Here is a 20,859-nt window from a genome sequence, read left to right as displayed (position 1 = left end):
GGCTAACCCAGTTCTTGTCTATGTGCACTTCTGTGTAGCCTGAGCCAGAAGTGTGCTCAGTCGAGTGCTGAGGGCAGCTGCTTACTCCCCAGGGGTCAGGTCATTCTCACAGGGTCGCTGCAGGGTCATAAGTCAGGTTTTGGCAACCGGTAACTCATCTACTGTATGTGTGTTGAATGAGAGAGGTGTAAATTATGGTAGAGTCAAGTGCACTGGTTTCTTTTTTTTTTTTTTGTCGGCGCAGTATTTTTGCAGGAATAAACATGTTCCCACGTGTCAAGTTTCACTTTATTTTTTCTACATCTTTGTTGTCACTCTATATGTGAACATGTTCAGAGGATGAGATTCATCTGCTCAGATCCAGTGGAAACTTTATCCTCTGCTCAGCGACTGCCTGCTTGTGAACCGTTGGTTGTTAGACAGCAGCAGAACTAATGGCTCTCGCCAAGGGAGGGTCCAAAAGTATGCACACATGTTGTTCAAGGTCCAGCAAGACAGTAACAGTCAGATAACGGTTAAAAAAGACAGATGTTTCAGTTCAGTTGTGAAATTTTAACACTTACAGGTTTTTCAAACTGATATTGACTTTTTAAAACATTAAATACTGCCTTACTGTTGTTTGATATTGGAAAAATTTACAGATATTGTATTTTTTTATCTTTAATTTTGAGAGATGGAAATAGTCTGTAGTGCCTTCACATAGACAAGAGAAATAATTATAAATAGAGCTATCATTATATATTTTATAGACAGGCATATAAGTACGAGGGCCGTTCAATAAGTTCATGGCCTCACCCAGAACAGAACAACACAGACTGATAATTTATATTTTATTTTTCAACATAATCTCCATTTACAGCAATGCGCTTGGTCCATCGATGTTCAAGCATCACTATCCCATCACGAAAGAATGCAACATCCTGTATTATAACAACCAGTATTTCTGGGTGAGGCCATGAACTTATTGAACGGCCCTCGTAAGTTATTTTATGGCAATGGCTACAGTACTGACCATCAAATGATCCGAATTCTGCACTCTGAACATCGTCCCAGTGGCTGATTTTTTATTAATCAAAAACACGGGCAGATTCCTCATATGAGGCAAGACAGTCACCTTATTTCATGTTGTGCCTGCATGCTGAAACTGAAAGTGTGAATAGGCATCAAACTAGTTTCCGGTAACTGGTACCCTAGCCTTTTCCTGTAACTGGATAGACACATGGCATGTGCACTGCTTATATCCACAGTACTGTGGCAGCAGGGTGACAGGTTACAGGTGTCCAGTCTGCACATGATATAACGAGGGCACTGATTGGCTCTGTGGTAACAGACAAATGAGAAAATAGTCCCACAGTACTGCGGCAATAGCCACTTCGTTATTTTATTGCCATTTCTTTTTAGTTTAATACACTGTTCGACTCGCCATGAAGGCGCTGTTGATCAATAAGATGCTTTCTGTTGCTGAAATAGCATCATACAACCAACACTTTTTTACTATTTGCATCCAAATCTTCTTTTCTCTGTTTACCGCCTGTTCCTCGCTTACTTTCCACTTGCTGTGGCTGCTGACTCGCTAAGGGCTGGGCCTACTATTATTTTTTGATTAACTTATTTTGATTGGCAATTTGCTCTGAATACAGAGATTGCATGTCAGTCCGTAGCAACCCACTCCGTGTGTGCAAAACCATTACATTATAATAAATCGTGTTATATCAGTCAGATATTAAAGATTCGTCATGGAAAAAGGAGAACCATGCGAGTTTTCCTTGTGTATCAAGCAGTAAATAAGTTGTAGCTTGACATGTTGGGGTAAATTTGCTGGATTTGCCATATTACATTCTTTGATGCTGAAAAGATATATTATGCAGCCCTATGCTGGATTTTCACAAATGATATGATTCTCCTCTGATTTGATTGAGGTTAGTCTCTGACCACAGCTACAGAAAATCCGTTGGAAAACCAGCAATAAAATGTGACTTTATACTTGTTTCTGATTTCTCTGACAATGTAATTCTGGGTTTTCCTGAGGGGTTTGGGTAGAGATCTTAATGCTTCACCCTGACAAGTAGGAAAAATATGAAGGGGAGCATTTGCAGTTCTTTGTGTAGTAATAGCAACAGGGTTTTTGGTCTCCTTTCACATTCACACCCTGACAGTTAATTCCCTCAGGATTTATGTGTTGTGGTCTGTGGCGTACACAGCAGCACCACACTGCCTGAGTGCTGTCAGAGGGAAGCCTAGCAGAGGTGTGGTGGTGGTGGAGGAGGTGTAGGGAGCAGACAGGCAAAAGTTCACCCACAGCAGGCAGACTGGTCATCTGAGGTGGAGCACTCAGCCTGCCGCCAGACTAGATATCTCCTTCAGTTAAAAAAATACCGGTAGTGTTGATTTTGGAGAGGTCGTGGTGCAGTCAGGAGGGAGGAATATGTAGTGTCAGCCAGACTCAAGTTCCCCCTCTTTCTGCTGCCACACTCCCTTTCCCCTTCTTTCACTCTTACCTCTCTCTATTTTCCCCCGCAATTTTTCAGTCCAGACAGCTTTCTTGATGTTCCGATGGTGGCGCGATAAAGTGTGTTGTGGGTTTTCTGTCAGACTTAACGTAAGCTCAGCTGTGGGCTCCACATGCAGGTGTTGTAAGACTTTGACATCCAATCCCAGTTCAGGCTTGGGAACTCCTTGGTGTCGAGCCTCAGCAGCACATGGAGTGTTATTTTCATCATGTCGCATCTATGCTTTAGGGCAGGGGTCTCAAACATGCAGCCCAGGGGCCAAATGCAGCCCGCAAAAGGTTCCAATCCAGCCCGTGGGATGAATTTACAAAATGTAAAAATTCCAGTCAAGGCTGTCGAATTAATTTTACTTCAGGCTCCACATACGGCCTCAAGTAAAATAATAGCATCATAACCTACAAAAAATAATGACTGCATATTTTCTTCTTGGTTTGATGTGAAAAAAAATATTACATTATGCCTATAAATAATGACAACTTCAAAGTGCAAAAAATAACATTAAATTATGAAAATATTTACATTTACAAACTATCTTGTAACAATAAAATGTGAATAACCTGAGCAAATATGAACAACCTGAAATAGATAAAGAAAATTAAGCTCAATTTTAAGTATTTTCTGTCTGTTACTAAGTGTTTAGTGTCTTTGTAGTTCGGTCCCATAATGCACACGTATAAATGATAAGTTGAGGCATAAAACTGTTAAAATTGCACTGATTTTTCTTAAGAAATTTCAGTTTTTTCAGGTTATTCACATCTTTTTTGTTTGGATAATTTAGAAAAGTAAGTATTTTCATAATTTAATGGGGTTTTTTTGCACTAAAGACAAAAATTTGGAGTTGTCATTATTTATAGGTTATTATACTATTATTTTACTGGTCCGGCCCACTGGAGATCAAAGTGGTCTGAATGTGGCCCCTGAAAGAAAATGAGTTTGAGAGCCCTGCATTTGGGTCTGGTGGACTGATTTCATCCTGCCGGTGGGAAAATAATGCCGCGTTTCTGCTATGTGGAACCGGCTCAACTCAACTCAGGTACCAGGTCCTATTCCTGGAGACCGTTTCCAGTACAGGATATTACTGACTTTAGAGTACCTGGTTGTCATAGCAATGTGGCGCATTACTTCCGGTCGTCTGCTCAGAGAGTTGCTGATAAACTCGTGTCTTGCGTGTTGTCTCGTCAAGCTCATGCTGAATTTTTACGTCAGCCACCAAAGACTGAATCTCCTCAACTGACCATGGTGTAGTTTTCTGCTATCATCATGTGCAGTAACCTACCGCTATATTCACTGTAAACTTCCACTGCTGTTTTTTGTAAAATGGTGGGTCACAGAGACAACTCTCTGACCAATCAGTGGTCTGCAGTGTTCACACGTGACGTTTTAGTATTGGTTCCCCAGTCTTGGAACCTTGGCGGTAGGGATGGGAATCGAGAACCGGTTCTCTTTGAGAACTGGATATTCCTTGGAATCGTTTGCCTGCCTCCTTAACGATTCTTCACGCATACGCTGCATTGTTTTGGCCAGAACGTAGCCAACATGGCGTTGAGGCAGAAATGGTCTAAAATGATGACACCAGGGACACTGGAACACTGTCAAAGCTTCCATTTCTTCTAAAGGGTGAAATCCCTCCAATATGCTCAAACATTTGTCCACAACATGGGATTCATTCACAGGAATGTCATGTATTTGATTCGCTACTTAGCAGCACTTGTGAATCTAGTGGCAGAGTGAACACTGGCCGTCATCCGGGCCCAGTTCCAGTTCCGGTGCGGGTAACAAACGTTGTGCCCCCTCAAATACAAGTTTCTGAAGGTAGGGGAAAGGAAATGAGGTGCGGAACAACAGGAGATGGGCAGAGTCAAACCGGTTCCATGTAGTGGAAATGCGGCAATAGAGGAATTAGTAAAGTGTCTTTAGTTTCACTTTCACTGTACCACCCCCCCCTCCCCCAAACCGGGCCGGCATCATCTGATATTATTATTTGTACATACTGTATATGTTATATTTTCTGTGCAGAGATGGAAATGTAAAAGACAGTTAATGCAAACACACCCATTTGTACTCTTTTATTCCCTAACCCAATGAGAATCGATAAGGAATCGGATCGATAAGCAAAATCAATAATGGAATTGGAATCATTAAATTCTTATCGATTCCCATCCCTACTTGGCAGAGGTGATGCCAAAAAGCTAGTACCGGGTACCAGATTCCAGGTCCTTTTTCGTAATGGAAACGTAAATAGGCTGAGTTGAGACAAGTCGAGCCGATACCATGTAGTGGAAACGCGGCATCAGAGACCAAATCCTGCCCAGACTGAGACTGTTGTTAATGGTTGCCCTTATTTTACCTGGCATAACAGCTGTGATATCACCCTCCCTCCATCCTTTGAGACAGAGCATATCAAGGATGATCGATGAGCATCCTGCAGCAGTTCTGTCCCATTGCACTGTGGTAGTTTGCAGGTTTGACAGAACAGTAAAATGCTAAATATAAAGCATGCCTGCTCTGTATTTTGCAACATTATGTCTAATCTGATTTCACTCTCTTAGCATTCCCATCGCATGCAACATCAAAACACTGCATAATTAGCCTAATAGAACTCATTTGGCACAGATTACTTTATGTGATGTTTTTGATTTAAGATGTCTGCCCCTCATGTAATTAGGTCTTTTTATAACTTTTCATGCAGACATAGACTATCCTGCTCTCGGTCGGAGCGTCTGTCCTTGTCTTTGATTTATAAGGCCCCCCTCTTGTTGCGAGAGCTTGTATGTCCTTCTGCTAAAATAGATCTGGTTGCATTTTGGACTTTTTCATGAGGACATGCTCGGCCAGTTGGCAGCTACGTCAGTCACTGTCCATTTAATCACTGCTTCACTGAGAGCCCCCCGGGGAAGTGTGAGTTTTGGCATTCATTCTGTTTTTCTTTTTATGTTTTTAATGAATCTACTTTTGGAGGTGCAAGTGTATCCTCTGTTTTATGAAAAAGGAATTCTAATTTAACAAATCTTATTATTCAAGGAAAATGTACTGGAAATACCGTACTGTGCAATCGTCATACACCTAGATTAAGTATGCTTGTTTAGTAAAAATTGACCACACATGCATTTCTCAGTCTCTGTATTAAGCTACAATCTGGTGTATCTGAAGTATGTACAGCATAAAAAATATAAGAATCAAGGAAATAAATAGGTTCTATAAACCAAAGAAGAATTATTTAATATGACCTTCCTTTGTGCTTAATGTCTTGAACCCTTTTGTTCAAACAATATGAGATTTATCGCATTAATTTCGTGACGTTTTATACCAGGTTTCATTCAACTATGTCAGATGTTTCTAGCTGTTTGTATTGCTTCTTGTCCTGGGGTCAGGGGTCACACTAAATAGTAGTCACTTTTCCATTGGACGTATGCGCAAAACTTTACCGAAATTTATTAAATGTCGAAAAAACAGAAGTGCTTAATTTCGGTTTTTCCTTTAAATCGCAAATGTGATGATTTGTTTATTTATTATTGTGAGATGACACAAGACGTCATTCCATAAACATGGCAACCAACGTAAATATCATGTTGATTTACAGATATATTCATTATTCTTATTATATATTACCTCTCTATCCCGTACTAAATTAAAAAATGATTTGGTTTCCTGGTGTATCCACACATACCGCTGGATCTTTATGGGTTAAAGCAGGGGTAGGCAACCTGTGGCTCCGGGGCCACATATGGCTCTTGGGCCCTTTTCCAGTGGCTCAATGTGGCTATGTCAAAAAGCAAAAAGAAATGAATAACACTTATTTATTTATTTATTTACACATTTTGCTATTATTGTCACAACCATAAAGTGATTCTGACATTATTTTATGCAGTTGTAAAAATGCACCCTATATTCCAAATGAATAAAAAAAAAAGTAGTTGTAAAAGTAGATTACATTTTAATTTTAAGACACTGAAGGTATTCGTCTGTATTCTTCATTGCAAAGAAAGTCTTCACATACCAGTTGATTTTTGAATGAAAATAGTGACAAATATGACTGTTTTCTTTAGTTCTGTAATTTCTTTGTGATTCTGTAAATGCACTGAAACACTGATTTATTCTCCACATATTCTGTACAAACTAATCCTAAAGAGCTTCTTAAACAGTTACCACTTTGAGGAAATATATAAGGGTATCTTTTGGCTCCAGACAATTTTGTTTTTCTGTTTTTGTCCTTAAATGGCTCTTTAGATTGCAAAGGTTGCCGACCCATGGGTTAAAGCAACAGCAACCCATAACTTCACGCTGTCTGTAAAAATAAATGTTCTTACATCGTAAAAATTTGCTATTTCTTTATTTAATGTCAAAATCTGTACGATCCCTCTGAAAAACCCATCCATTGATAAATTGTGAGATCACCCAGCCCTGGGCGGAACTAAAATTTAATGTGAAACTATTAGCCTCACAGTAACTCACTTATCGGTTCATTCTAACCTGATTTATTTATCAATTAACAAAGGAACAATGAGTCTAACGGGTCCTGTCCTCTCCTGAACTCGGCATCAGACAGGGTCTTTCAGCAGCAGCACACATCAGACAAACAGGGCCCCAGTGAGGAGGTAGCATAGTGGGAGTGTTGGTGGTCCTTGTATTGAGTTCACTGAATGAGTGGGTGGGCAGGGAGGGTCGTCTGTCTGCGAGGGTAGATGAAGGTTGCCGTAGAAACAGGGCTTGGTAAACGGTTGCCACTCAGCTGTTTGGCTACATGTAAGTATTTGGCACTGTGGGCAATCAGAGGGCGGGGGGGATGGTGAGGAACTGTGGAGCCGTAATGTAAAACTAAATCTATGCACTCACCGACTGCTTGCTGCTCGAGCTCTCAGCGTGTTGTAATCGAAGCATAAATGAGTAACTATCGCAACAGCAGACATGTCATTCCTGTGAAGCCATTAGTGCAGATATGTGTGTGTTGGAGAGGTTTTGAAGTTTTTTGCAGCAACAGCAGAACACTTGACGTCGTCTGGAGCAGAAATGTGAGCGGTGTTTATAGTGCGGCTCAGCTCCTCTGTTTCAGAACAGAAAGCAGACCTGTTTTAAGTATGAGGAACACATCTTAAGCTTTCAAGTGGAAATAAAAGCCTAGGCTTGTGAAACAATAGACAGGGCTTTGAACACATGTTGGAAAGGGTATTACTAGAGACATTTGAAGCTCCTCCACACCTTAAAGGCATTAGCATTAGGTTTCTACACAATATGAGGCATAGTGGATGGTAAATTATTGGAATGAGGATGGGAGTGAGCGGCAACTGGATGCAGATAACGTGTCTCCGGAGGGCAGGGGGGTTGAGGTCTGACCGTTTATGTACGTGTCGGTTTTGCAGTGAGTTAAGATATTTTTGACTCACTGCTGCTTTAGAATGCACTAGGTTGCATTACATAGTCAGGAGTGCATCCTTGACCCTGAATTACTAGTCCATGTAGTGCTTTGGAAGTAAAAGAGGAAGAGGCAAAAGGGGGGTATTAGGAGGCATGCAGCTAAGAATAACCCGAGAATCCCCGCTGTTCAATGTAGCTGAAGGGAATATGTTCAGGGATCCTAACCCCCACCAATCATCCATTCAGCCTTGCAATCCAGCCACAATTAGGACACTAAAGCAATCAATATTATAGCAAAATGCTGCCGTTTCTCCAGACAGGAAGCTGCTACATCACAATGGGGTCTTCAGACAGAACACTCCTATCTCCACACCCCTTTGGTCCCCTCCTCCACTCCATCTCTTTGGAATTTCTACAAACACCCAACACTGATGCAACCTTCTATAGTAGGTTTAGAATTATAATTAGGGGTGTGAGAAAATATCGGTTTGCGATATTTCATTTCACGATACTGTATCGATATTAAAAGTACTGTATCGATATTTTTAGAAATTTATTCAAATGCAGATATGACGGAGGTTCATTTTTGTGTTTTGGTTTTCTTTATTTTTGATATCTTATTTATTATTATTTAACGCTGTTTTATTACATAAGGGTTATTTCAGTCATCCTAAACGCACTTTTTACTGTCTGACAGAGGCAGATGTTAGTTCCTTTGTGGGAAATAAATAATGTTATGATGTTAGTTCTGAACTAATAGAATATGAACATTTGAACAGGATCTTAAACTGTAATGCAGTGGTTCCCAACTTTTTTTGGCTTGTGACCCCATTTTAACATCACACATTTCTGTCGACCCCAGACATTCAAAACAGAGCCTTTTTTTTTGCTAAAATTAATTTTTTGTGGAACATGTAATAATTTGCTATACTATGTTGCAAATAAAGTTTAATTTTAGATGACATTTAGGATATAGGTTATATATATGTACAGTCAGTCCAGCTTGTATTTATAAGGCTGACAATTAATACTGAACAAACAATAACTCAAACTATGAATTATGAAAGAGCTGCAGCATCTGAAACTGACCACAATGAACATTTGGCAGGTAAACAGAACCACAGTGCTTCAGTTTCAGACTCACAGTTTGTCATGTCGTTTATGTATTGGGATTGCCTCTCTCAACTCACCATATATTTTTTATTAGTAAGTTTTTTTTTGTTTTTTTTTAATCAATTACTAGAAATTTCAGGCGACCCCATTTGAATTCCAGGTGACCCCACGTAGGGTCCTGACCCCAAGGTTGAAAACCACTGCTGTAATGTCTGTAAAACATAATTTAAATTTTAACACAGGAACATTTTGTGATATAGCATTAGATCCTGTTGTGATCAAATAAAAATGTGTTTTGTATTTGTGCATATTTCTGGTGGAATTCAATTCTTCAAGGAAATAATCATTTAAAAAAAAAGAAACAAACAAAAAATTGCCTTTTTAACAGTATTGTGATATATCATATTGTGATCCTACTATTGTGATTTGTATCGTATCGCCAGATTCTTGCCAAAACACAGCCCTAATTATAATGAGAATGAAAATGAGAATGATATCAAACAGTGTGTTGATTGCTGAGGATCACTTGAAGCTAGCATCCAGTCTGCTTTACAGCTGTTCTCATTTGTATGCTGGCACATTCACTGAAGCACACTGACACTCTTGCATCTCTCATTGGTTAATTTGTTCTCCCCAATGAGCCACTGTCTGTAGGTTTAGCTGGTGTGTCCCAGCTGGCAAACACTTAAGGGATGCTTAGGGAGCCGTGGCTGTATTTTAGGGGTCACTACCTGGACCCAGTTTTGGCTGTCTCTTCAGCGCCCCACCTGCTCATTCCTCACCCAAACCACCAGGCAGCTCTGCATCGAATCACCCTCTAAAACACAACCCTCTGGGGCATTTGTGTGCCAGCTGCATCACTGTTAACTCATTCACACAGTAGCAAAGCCAATGTTAAAAGCTAATGATGGAAATGCGATACTTTTCTTTGTAGTGATCCTCGTAAAGATGGAATGTACCATAGGATAACTTGGGTAAAAAACAAAAATAAAGTCAGAGCACCATGTGAATTTAGTTAAATTGTGGGCAGTGCAGAGGTGTTCTGCTACTCTGAGCTTGTAAAAATCACCTCAACCGTTCCTCTGGATGCCCCGTCAGCATGTCACCAGCCAGAAACTTCCACAGCTCCAGCTTTCTCAGCACAATCTCAGTGTTTATTATGTTTTTACGCCACTGCTTAACAGTCTTAGATAAATGATCCCAGGCTAATCCTGCAACCTAACAGGCGCGTATGACTTCAGTCGACCCAGACATGTTCTAAATACATTGTTTTGTGCGGTTCACTCACACTAATCAGCCATTAAGACCGATCACTGACTGCATGTTTATTTGAGTAAATCAGTGACGTCTATGCACTAGTAGACATGTAAACCACAAGCAGATTTACCGCCTTCTAAGACTCACTTGATGATTTTGTAACGGTGCTAGGATGGTCATCTCCTCTCACAGTAGCCTTGTTGTGATTCATGTAATTATCTACTTAGCTTTTCCGCTCCCCGTGGCATGAATAAGGGTCCACTCACAAGTATATTGGGGACCTCTGCGGCCCACTTAGGAGATGGTTGCCGTGGCTACAGGCCCGGGGCGCTGTGTGCATCTATTATGGGAGGCATGTGCAGTGAGACGGGGCAGTGGGGGTTAGAGCCTGGAGGGATTCAGTGGCAGCAGCTGTCCCATGACCAGCATCCGTGCACATCTGGAGTTGCTGGCTGGGCTGTCTACACAGTGAACAGACTGGATATGAAACAGCATGAAACTGCATTTCTGCCAGTGTAGTTTAAATAAAATATGATGTAAAAGAACAGGGTGTTGTTCACTTGGATAATTTTGTCCCTTTTCTTTTATTATTAAGGCAGGGAATTGAACTCCAATAATTTTATGGCTTTGTCCAACAGGTACTGTCATATACTGAAAAATGAACATATTATTTTCTTATTTATTTTATTTGCATATCATAAAACATTGGAAAAAAAATCATTTCCATGCAAGTAAAACCATTGTGCAGGAAAGGATAGAAGCCAAAAAAGGCTTACGTAAATACCTCCCCGGAAATAATACACAGGAAAAAAAAAAGATTTAAAAATACGATAAAACTGAAATAATAATCTAAGTAAAAACAATAGAAATACAAATCAAATTATATACAGCCTTACATTTTTTTCATTAATTAGAGTTCTTTTCAGATGATTATTATTATTATTTTATTTATATTATTTATTTTTAATCAAATGTCAGTATCTTAGGAGTAAATCTTATTTTCAGAGGCATTTTATATATTTTTTATTAATGAAATAATGTTAGCAGAACACTTTAATTGGGATAAACAGATTTATTTTTTATTTTGTAAAATGTCATTCAATGTATAACAATGAAAACAAAAACTAGAAAGTAAAAATAGATATACTGTAATGTGTAATTGACTTTTGTTTTTGATAAAATGGAAATTTAGTGTAAAAAGTACAGTGTAAGAATCAGTATGAAAGGTACCCCACCCTAGTCAATACAAGCGAATTCCACAAATTGGGACATGTTAAAATGATCCAGCAAAGTAATTTATTATTCCGACTTTAAAGGTGGACATATAAACCACTGTGTGTAGGTTAGAGGCCATTTTGATGTAGAGATATGCAGTATTTTTATGTATATACATTAATCAAAAGGTGGTTTTGTTTAAACATCTACTAACTGCTTTACACTAACCACAGTCCAAAAAAAACACAAAAATAATTAACCAGCTCTCAGAATTCAGTGGTTATTGGTGGTACTGTCAGTATTCATGGTTGTACTATACTGTGTACACACCCCTCATATTGAAGCCACTATAAAAATTAAGGACTACATTCCACTGCCTCTCGCTAAAATGGGTCATTTCATTTATTGGATTGTGTATCCAGAGACAAACCTGAAAATTAATACATTTTCCAATAAGTCTGGCTGTCGCCTCTTGCTGAAAGGCGTGAGGAGATGAGCCTCCTCAAAAGCGAGAGCCCGCTAAGCTCTGCATTATCACATTAAAAGGGCAGTTTCAAAAATGACATCAGCAATGAAAACAGCTTTGCTCACTGCAAGATTATCCTTGGGTGTGGTTGGCTCCACGCTGTTCAGTAGGAGATCAGTGGAGGTTACAAAAACACTCACCCACATGTGGAATAATGTGGTATTGATTATTTAGGTAATGTATGTTTCCACTCTGCATGGGTCTGGGCATTTAAAAGATATTTCCTCCCTGGAGTATTTACTTCTACTCCTCCCTTAGTTTCATTTTAAAGGAGCTGGTGAAAGTAAAAGCTGTGGGGGTGGAGTGGAGTGGAGTGCACGTGCCATCCTCCGTTCCCTGAGCTCGCTGTAGCCCGGCCAAGCGGGCTAATCCACCCAAGGCTGGAGAGAAAAGATGATACCGAGATACATTTTTTATATCCCTGTAGCATACGGCTGATATATGCCACAGATACTTTCATCACAGAGCTGCTGTATACGTGGTACGACCATTTCCCCCTTGATATCAGATGGAAAACGAGTGAGGAAGACAATGCTGTTATTATTACCTCCACCAAGGAGGTTATGTTTTCATCTGGGTTTGTTTGTCTGTTAGCAAGATAACTAAGAAAGTTACAGATGGATTTAGATGAAATTTTCAGGAAATGTTAATACTAGCACAAGGAACAAATGATTACATTTTGGTGGTGATCGGGGGGAAGGACAGATTTTTCTGTTTGTTTGTCTGTCTGTTAGCAAGATAACTAAAAAAATTATGGAAGGATTTTGATTAAATTTCTTGGAAATGTTGATACTGGCACAAGGAACAAATGGTTACATTTTGTTGATGATGGGGGGAGGCAGATTTTGAGGAAATTTTGAGGATATGTTGATACTGGCACAAGGAACAAATGATTTAATTTTGGTGGTGGGGGGGGGCAGATTTTGATGAAATTTTCAGGAAATGTTGATACTGGCACAAGGAAAAAATGATTACATTTTGGTGGTGATCGGGGGGACGGACAGATTTGTCTGTTAGCAAGATAACTAAAAAATTTATGGAGGGATTTTGATGAAATTTTCAGGAAACGTTGATACTGGCACAAGGGACAAATGATTAAAATTTGTTGGTGATGTGGGGGGGGGATTTTGAGGAAATGTTGAGGAAACGTTGATACTGGCACAAGAAACAAATGATTAAATTTTGGTGGTGATGGGGGGTGGACAGATTTCTTGTTTGTTTGTCTGTTAGCCAGATAACAAAAAAAAATATGGAAGGGTTTTGATGAAATTTTCAGGAAATGTTGATAGTGGCACAAGGAACAAATGATTAAATTTTGGTGGTGATTGGGGAGGGGGACTGATCTGCCTTGGCGGAGGTCTGCGCTCTCAGAGTGCTTTTCTGGTACTGAAGGATGCTTTGAGTGTGGCTACAGATCAAATTCTCTGTGCAGCAGGAAGCAGATAAGAATATAAGACAAAACAACAATGTGCTGACCCCAGCGCCGGTCATAACCTACATGAACTGAATGACATCAGTGTAGTAGGTGGAGACGCAGGGGAGTGGTGCTTTCAGGGCCTACATCATTCAGCTATGGGCCTCTGGGTGTTAAATCACATTTGTCTCACTGGTCCAGACTCCAGATGCAGTTGGGTGTGGTATTGGTGGTGGTGGTGGTGGTGTTGACAGTGGGTAGGTGGGATGAGCCGCCCAGTGGTGTTCCCCATCACTGTGTCGAGACCTTGTCTACCACTTTGTTTTGACAGAGCTGAACTGCTCCCAGTACGGCGTCTCACTCACTTAATGTCGCCCGGCAGCAAACCCAAACTCGTGCTGCTTGAACATGTCTGGGTTTGGCACGGTGAAACTCCATCTGTCGCTCACTGATTTATGGAGTGTCCTTATGCTTTGTGAGTGAATGTTTTCCAACAAGAAAAAAAAAAGTGTATATATTTTACACTAACTGTTTCTCCTGTTTCTTGTGTTTCAGGGCAAATATTGATGAGGTGGAAACAGATGTTGTGGAAATCGAGGCAAAACTTGATAAGGTAAAACATTTTTCATTACACAATACTCATTACCTTAAACTCAGCTCTTTCTGTGTTCTTTTAGTCTCCACGTCTCACTGCACGGAAGCAAATAAATACTTAACAACAGAGCAACACATTAGTGGCACAGCATTCAGTGTAGTGGCGCCGAAATATGTTAATTGTGTTGTTTCATCCCAGCGAGTGATGTCACAGCTGGTATTTCGTCAAGGCTGTGATTTATGATAAAATGCAGCATAAAACACTAATGGAGGCAGTGAAAGTTAGACTAAAACACATCAAATTGAACACAAAACAGCAAATATCAGTTCATTATTGATTAACTTCTTGGCAGTGGCTGCACAGCCAGCTTGTTGGTACATGCTTGTTTGAGAACAGGCCAAGTGGTCCAGCAAGTTTTAAATCACTGACTCATAATCTCTGATGAATAATGGCGTTGCATAATAAACTGTATTACAACCTGTCATTCGAGTATTAATGAGACTTCTGTACAAGCTGTTAAAGGAATGATAATGCTGGAGATATTTAGTGTATTTTCTCTATAAAAGGAAAAGCAAATTCCAGCTGGGCATTCTTCACATTTTATACAAACTCAAAAAAGTAAGAAAAAAATCTCCAAAATGATAATTATGCTGATTATGATATGATTTTAATAAGAAATAGTGACACTGCACTTTACTTATTTTAGTTATTTATTCCATTTCTTTGCTCTATTTATTAGTATTGTGACTTCAAATTTTTACATTTTTAAATTTTATGTTCTTATCCTGGTTTTTATCCTGGATTGTTTTTATCTCTTCTGGTTTTTATTGTGTTCTATTGCATCTTGTTTTTATTTATTTGATCTTATTTATTTTATTCTTTTACTTATCTATGCTGCTATACTGATGAATGGTGGAACACTGAGCACTTTTTGTCCTGCCTTTTTGTCCTGTCTGTAAGCGTGATCAAGTACCTGTCCTACATGTTCAACGTATGTATTGTTGTAATACCAAAGCAATCACCTAGACTGCAAAACAAATCTACCTACGGGTACAAATAAAGTAAGCTTGACCTTGATTTTATGTGGTGTTGCAGTGTGGCATTTACATTATACCTATAATTTTCCTCGGACATCAGCTTCTATGATTATCACAGTATAATTTTATATCAGAAATCTGTTTACTTCAGGGTATTATTGTTTCATTTGTCCAATAAAATGCAAAATGTCTCAGTTTCATTATTTTACTTCATTTTAGTTTTGATATTGAGTATACCAAATTATTTTAAAGCCACATCCAAACTAATACATTTAAGTGAGAAAAAAAAATCTGATTTCTGAAATAATGTTGCATTTACTGGATAAAAATCAATATTATTGACTGGCATGAACATTATTGGTCATATCAGGTAACTCATTTGATACACTAGTGAGTATTAATGTATGTCGGAATCAAGGTTATTATCGTTAAGGAAACTAACGAAATGACAAAAACTAGAATAAAAAAAAACATTTTTGTTAACTGAAATAAATAAAAACTATAATTAAAAAAAAAAAAAAAACAATAACTAACTGAAACTGTATTGGGTGCTTACAAAACTAGCTAAAACTTATAAAAATTATGGATAAAATTCCCTTTGTTTTCGTCTTTGTCAACAACAGATTGATACGAAAGCGATTTATTTCGCTCAAGCAATTTTAGCTAGCAGCACCATATGGTACTTCACAGTCCAAAAGTCAAAACTAAATAAAACTAAACTATAATGAAAAATCCAAAACTATTATTACCTTGGTCGGAATTACTTTTAGACCAAATTTCCTGTGTTCATCATCATTCAGAGGTCACTCACCTCAATAGTTTGGCTCCATAAATAACAATAAAATATCACAAATATGTACATGAATACACTTAAAAGTTAAATTACGTTTTTCACTTTTGTTAGTCGAGGTTACAAACAAATACAATGACAAACAATGCTTAACAATATATTTTCTTGTTCTTATACTGTATGAAAAATGACTCAAAATGGGTAAAAGCTGAGTTTTTTGTCCCAGTAACTCTAGTTACTGCAGACATTATAGCTACTGTTTGCTCTCTCTGCTCGGCTGCTCACTCCCAGCATTACTTTGCAGTACTTAATCCCACACTGCACATGCTGCGAGTCTCTATTGGCATTCTGCACTCTGCATAATGGCCAGCGTAATGTGGCTCAGTCCCTGCAGAACAGTTCAGCTCAGGTTTGTTGTAACGTGACGTGGCAGCAGTTTGGAGATGGGCCGGACTGCGAACATTAGAATACATCACGTAGGCTTAAAGCATCCGGTAATAAGGCAGCCAGATGCTTGGGCTGTAATGCTCATGTCGCAGGTCCATCTGTTCCTTTTGACATTGAATTACAGTAGGTTGTGTGTCAGTGTGAGGTCAGGCTTAGTCAGGCGGTCTTCATTTGCTCTGTACTAGTCTCTAATCTGTAGAATATTCTGTGTGGGGTATTCAATAATTAAATTTTTCCTCTGTAGAAACTTCTCTACATTGACAGGAGAGTTAACTTAGCATGTATGTCTTTAAATTTTTTTTTTATTTTTTTTTTTACAATTTTGATTTATTTCTCATTTTTATCAGTATAATACAATCTAATCTCTTCAGAACAGAAGAACAGAAAACAAACAAATGAAAAGAACAGCCTGTGTTTGTGTCAGAATATGTTTAGACCCCTTAATAGACACATTTGTTCCTGAATGTCAGCCATTTTATGTTTATTTTATTTTATTTCTTTTATTTTGTTCATGGTTGTGCATTTCATCAGTAAACATTCAATAATCATCAAGTAAACAAACATGCACACACCCATGCTCGAAAAGGAGCAGGATGAAGAAAATCTTATATTTCCTGCCCCCTTCTAAATAATAATAACCTTAATGGTTAGCCATACACAACTAGCTATAAAATCATACTGTATAAAGTCAGACAAACCAACTAAATAGATGATCAAAGATAGTACCAAATGAATACAAAACCAAGTGCAAAACTACATATCCAGAAAGTACAAAACATCAGTAAATATAAACCTGATGAAATGATGCAAAAACATTTTATTGAGGTTTTCTTTCAATATGTAAGATGTTCCATGACAAGTATATCGTCTATGATTGAAAGCCATTGTTTTTTCATACGGAGTATCAGTCTTAAGCCAGTTCTTTGTTATGGCCACCAGGAGGATCTTGACGAGATATAATAATAATAATAATAATGGATTAGATTTTGTATAGTGCTTTTCTAGACACCCAAAGCGCTTTACATTATTGATCCATTATTCATTCACTCTCACATTCTCCCTCTGGTGGTGGTAAACTACATCTGTAGCCGTAGTTGTCCTGGGGCAGACTGACAGAAGCGTGGCTGCCAATTTGTGCCTACGGCCCCTCTGACCACCACCAAACATTCATACACCAGTGTGAGTGGCACTGGAGGCAAGGAGGGTGAAGTGTCTTACCCAAGGACACAACAGACTGACTAGGATAGAGCGGGATTCGAACCGCCAACCCTTTGGTTATTGGACGACCCGCTCTACCACCTGAGCCATGACTGCCCCCAATATATGTATATATGTCTCCTTTATGCACCGTTTCTAAAGAACAAGACAAGAATTTGGGATTACATGTATGTTTGTTTTTTTTTTTGTTTTTTTTTAACAATTTTTATTTCTCAGTTTTTAACAGTACAATACAATCTCCTCAGGTTGAGGAGCAGGAAAAGAGCAAAAGAACAGAAAAACAAACCGGTGAAAAGAACAGCCTGTGTTGGTGTCAGAATATTAAGGACCCTTAATAGACACATTTGTCTCTGAATGTCAGCCATTTTCCCCAGTTTTTCATAAAGAGATTTTCTTTCAACTTCAGTTTATATGTCAGATGTTCCATGACAAGTATATCATCTATGATTGAAATCCGCTGTTTATAAGACGGAGCATCAGTCTTAAGCCAGTTCTTTGTTATGGCCTTCTTCCCGGCCACCAGGAGGATCTTGACAAGATATCTGTCTTCTTTATGCATTGATTCTTCCAAATGTCCGAGGTACAGAACAAGACAAGAATTTGGGATAGCATAGCCCAACACATCACAGAGAGCTGAGTGAACTTTTACATATATGGTTTTTTGGGCCTGGAGGACCTGGAGGAAACCTGCAAACTCCTAACAGAAAGCCCATGTGCAAAACCAAAAGCATTTTATTTTGCAGTGACTTTCTTCTGTAGACAACCAAAGTACTAGAACTCTAAAGCTAAAGTTATTTCCTCACCTCCTATATTCATATAACATGTAAAGTAACGCTACAATGCTACTTGTTTTTCGAGCCTGAGGGCCCTTTAATGAAACCTTAGCTTTAGGTTCTGAACTGTGTAGCCACACTATAAGCTTTGAAATAAACCTTTAAAATATACACACATTCTAACTTTTATGTTTCCTCTCCGAAAATATTTTTTTACAAAGGTCATAAAAATCAACTCCAGAATAAAAAAACAAAACAAAACAAAAATGCCACTGTCATGTCTGGTTAGCAGCTGGGAGGAAATGGAACTTTGCTAATTTTACAATAGGAACCCTGGCAGAAGAACACACAGAGAAATAACAAGGAGTTAATTTTCCTTTCTTAAAACATGGGGAAAACCATGCACGCTGTATGGTAGGTATTACACAAATTGCTGACAGTCAAAGGGAGAAGGGACACTGTAATGTCCTGAAAAGCAGGGCTGAGATATACAGAGCATGCAAAGTGAGTCATGATTCTGGGACCAATTCTCTGATCCTGGGTGAAATTAAGCCTCTGTAACTTTCACACATGTGCTAACATATGGACCTCACCTGAAAATGTACATTACCGCCCATAATTAGACAAACACGGGACAACATACATCTGTGATCATGGGAAATTGTGCTGAAAGTAGAAAAACACCACAGTTTACAGGTTTGAACACAGACGTTTTGTGGGTGATCATGTGTGCTGACATTAAAATTGAAGCTTTTATCTCAACCAGCCTTGTCCCGTAAGGAAAAATATAAACTCAACAAGTGCTGTGTGTGGTGAGGGCTCCATTTGTACAGTGTTATACCTTTCTTAATGTCCTCCAAATGTGCCTTTCTCTCTCCACAGCTGGTGAAGCTATGCAGTGGGATGATCGAAGCGGGGAAGGCGTACGTCAGCGCCAACAAGCTCTTTGTCTGCGGCATCCGGGATCTGTCTCAGCAGTGCAAGAAGGATGAGATGATCTCGGTGAGGTTCTGATGAGGACAGAATGTGTCCAGTCCACTTCATTTAACCACTTTATGAAGTATCAGTGTTTAATTGTGGTTGTATTGTGTAATTTGTCTGTCATTCAGTCCACTGGATTGTTACAGTCATACGCATCATAAACCTGCGTACTAATGGATTAGTAAGTGAGGATCAGATCTGGTCTGGAAACTTACTTTTGGCCAGACGCTGGCAGCACCAGCGTCTCCGCAACTCTGGAATAGTTTCATTGCAGCTGACATTAACTACTATTAAAAGCCCGCTTGGCTTCAACCCTATGACTAATTTTGAGTTTCTTATTAAAGCCTCGTTCATATGTAGTTTCCATTGTTTAAAAAAAAAAAAGGAAGAAGAAGAACTGAGTCAACCCTGCAATTACAGTTCCTTTTCCCGTACATGGTTTAAGGAAAAAGGTCCTTGAAAGTACAAAGAACATTTCAGTGACATTAACAAGCTTTAACTTAAAAGGGTACAAATAAAATGAAACCGTAGCATAATCTAGTTAAGTAACTTTGTTAGCTCAAACTATTGTGTGTTATTTTCTTTGCAGGAGTGCCTGGAAAAGTGCGGGGAAAGCCTCCAAGAAATCATCAACTACCACATGGTAAGTCTAAATGTCCTCCAGACCATTCACATATGCTTCCCATAGATTGACTTGTGTCCGTCAGTTTAATGATATCATCCCATCATAAAATGCTGACATTTACTGGAATCGAAGGTCTCTCTAGTGTCCTATATTTAATTTAAGACAATATCAAGGGTCAGGCTGAGGTGTATGATGGATTCCACATGGATTTACATGGGTCTTGTCCTACATACTTAAGTGTCTAAAACAGGCATACATGACACTGCCTTTTTCTCTTTAAATTTGTTAAATAAATGCCTTATGCTGAATATAAATTTAGTTGTTTTGGATCTTTCAAACCATGTATTTGCAGGTATTAGTTGCAAGGAGAGGTCACATTGTCCCATTTCCTAGCTTTACTTCACTTTATCCTTCGACATTCACCCATAAAGACCAAAACATCCACTTGCAGTCAAAAAGCATCTACTGATCTAAACTGTTTAATACCTGTTGATCCACTAATCCTATCAATACATGTAAATAATAAGTGTAAAATTTAGTTTATCATCTTTTCATGGTCATCAGATGTGACCCATTTGGATGTTCTTTTTTTTTTCATTTTGTTTTTATTGAAAAAGGTGACAAAATATCTCCAACATTACCATTCATATAGATATTATCTATTAGAGCCCTTTTCGTATTTCTTATTTTATACATACAAAAGTGTAAAAACTAACATGTGAGCTGGGTGCTTACAGTTTCGGTATTTCTCACTTAAAAACATTCATAGCGTTACAATAACTCTGGGTTCTTTAAACATTACATATGTTTATGCAGAAAAACAAAAGACAAAGAATAAATACAGGGAGACTATAAAAAAGAGGACATTTTTAGGGGAGTGATACAAATTCTGGGTGGCTTGAGGATACAAACTTGATCCATTTGTCCCCAATATGATGAAATTAATCCCTCTGGATTCTGATAGAGTAATTCAATTTCTCTATTTTGAGTATTTGCAAGATGATCT

General features: G+C 38.6%; 1 protein-coding gene across 5 annotated transcripts in view; it reads left to right on the top strand.

Moving 5' to 3' along the window:
* LOC115423220 (arf-GAP with coiled-coil, ANK repeat and PH domain-containing protein 3-like) overlaps positions 1 to 20,859 on the top strand; it is a 99,574-nt gene that overhangs the window by 25,494 nt on the left and 53,221 nt on the right. For all 5 annotated transcript variants that reach the window (XM_030139994.1, XM_030139991.1, XM_030139993.1 and 2 more), the window contains exons 2-4: positions 13,943 to 14,000; positions 19,130 to 19,249; positions 19,818 to 19,871. In XM_030139994.1, the coding sequence (XP_029995854.1) occupies positions 13,943 to 14,000; positions 19,130 to 19,249; positions 19,818 to 19,871 (232 nt within the window). The remainder of the gene's footprint in view (positions 1 to 13,942; positions 14,001 to 19,129; positions 19,250 to 19,817; positions 19,872 to 20,859) is intronic.

The sequence above is a fragment of the Sphaeramia orbicularis genome, chromosome 7 (genome assembly GCF_902148855.1).
Source record: "Sphaeramia orbicularis chromosome 7, fSphaOr1.1, whole genome shotgun sequence".
NCBI classification, from domain to species: Eukaryota; Metazoa; Chordata; class Actinopteri; order Kurtiformes; family Apogonidae; genus Sphaeramia; species Sphaeramia orbicularis.
This window is presented reverse-complemented; position numbering and strand designations above follow the sequence as displayed.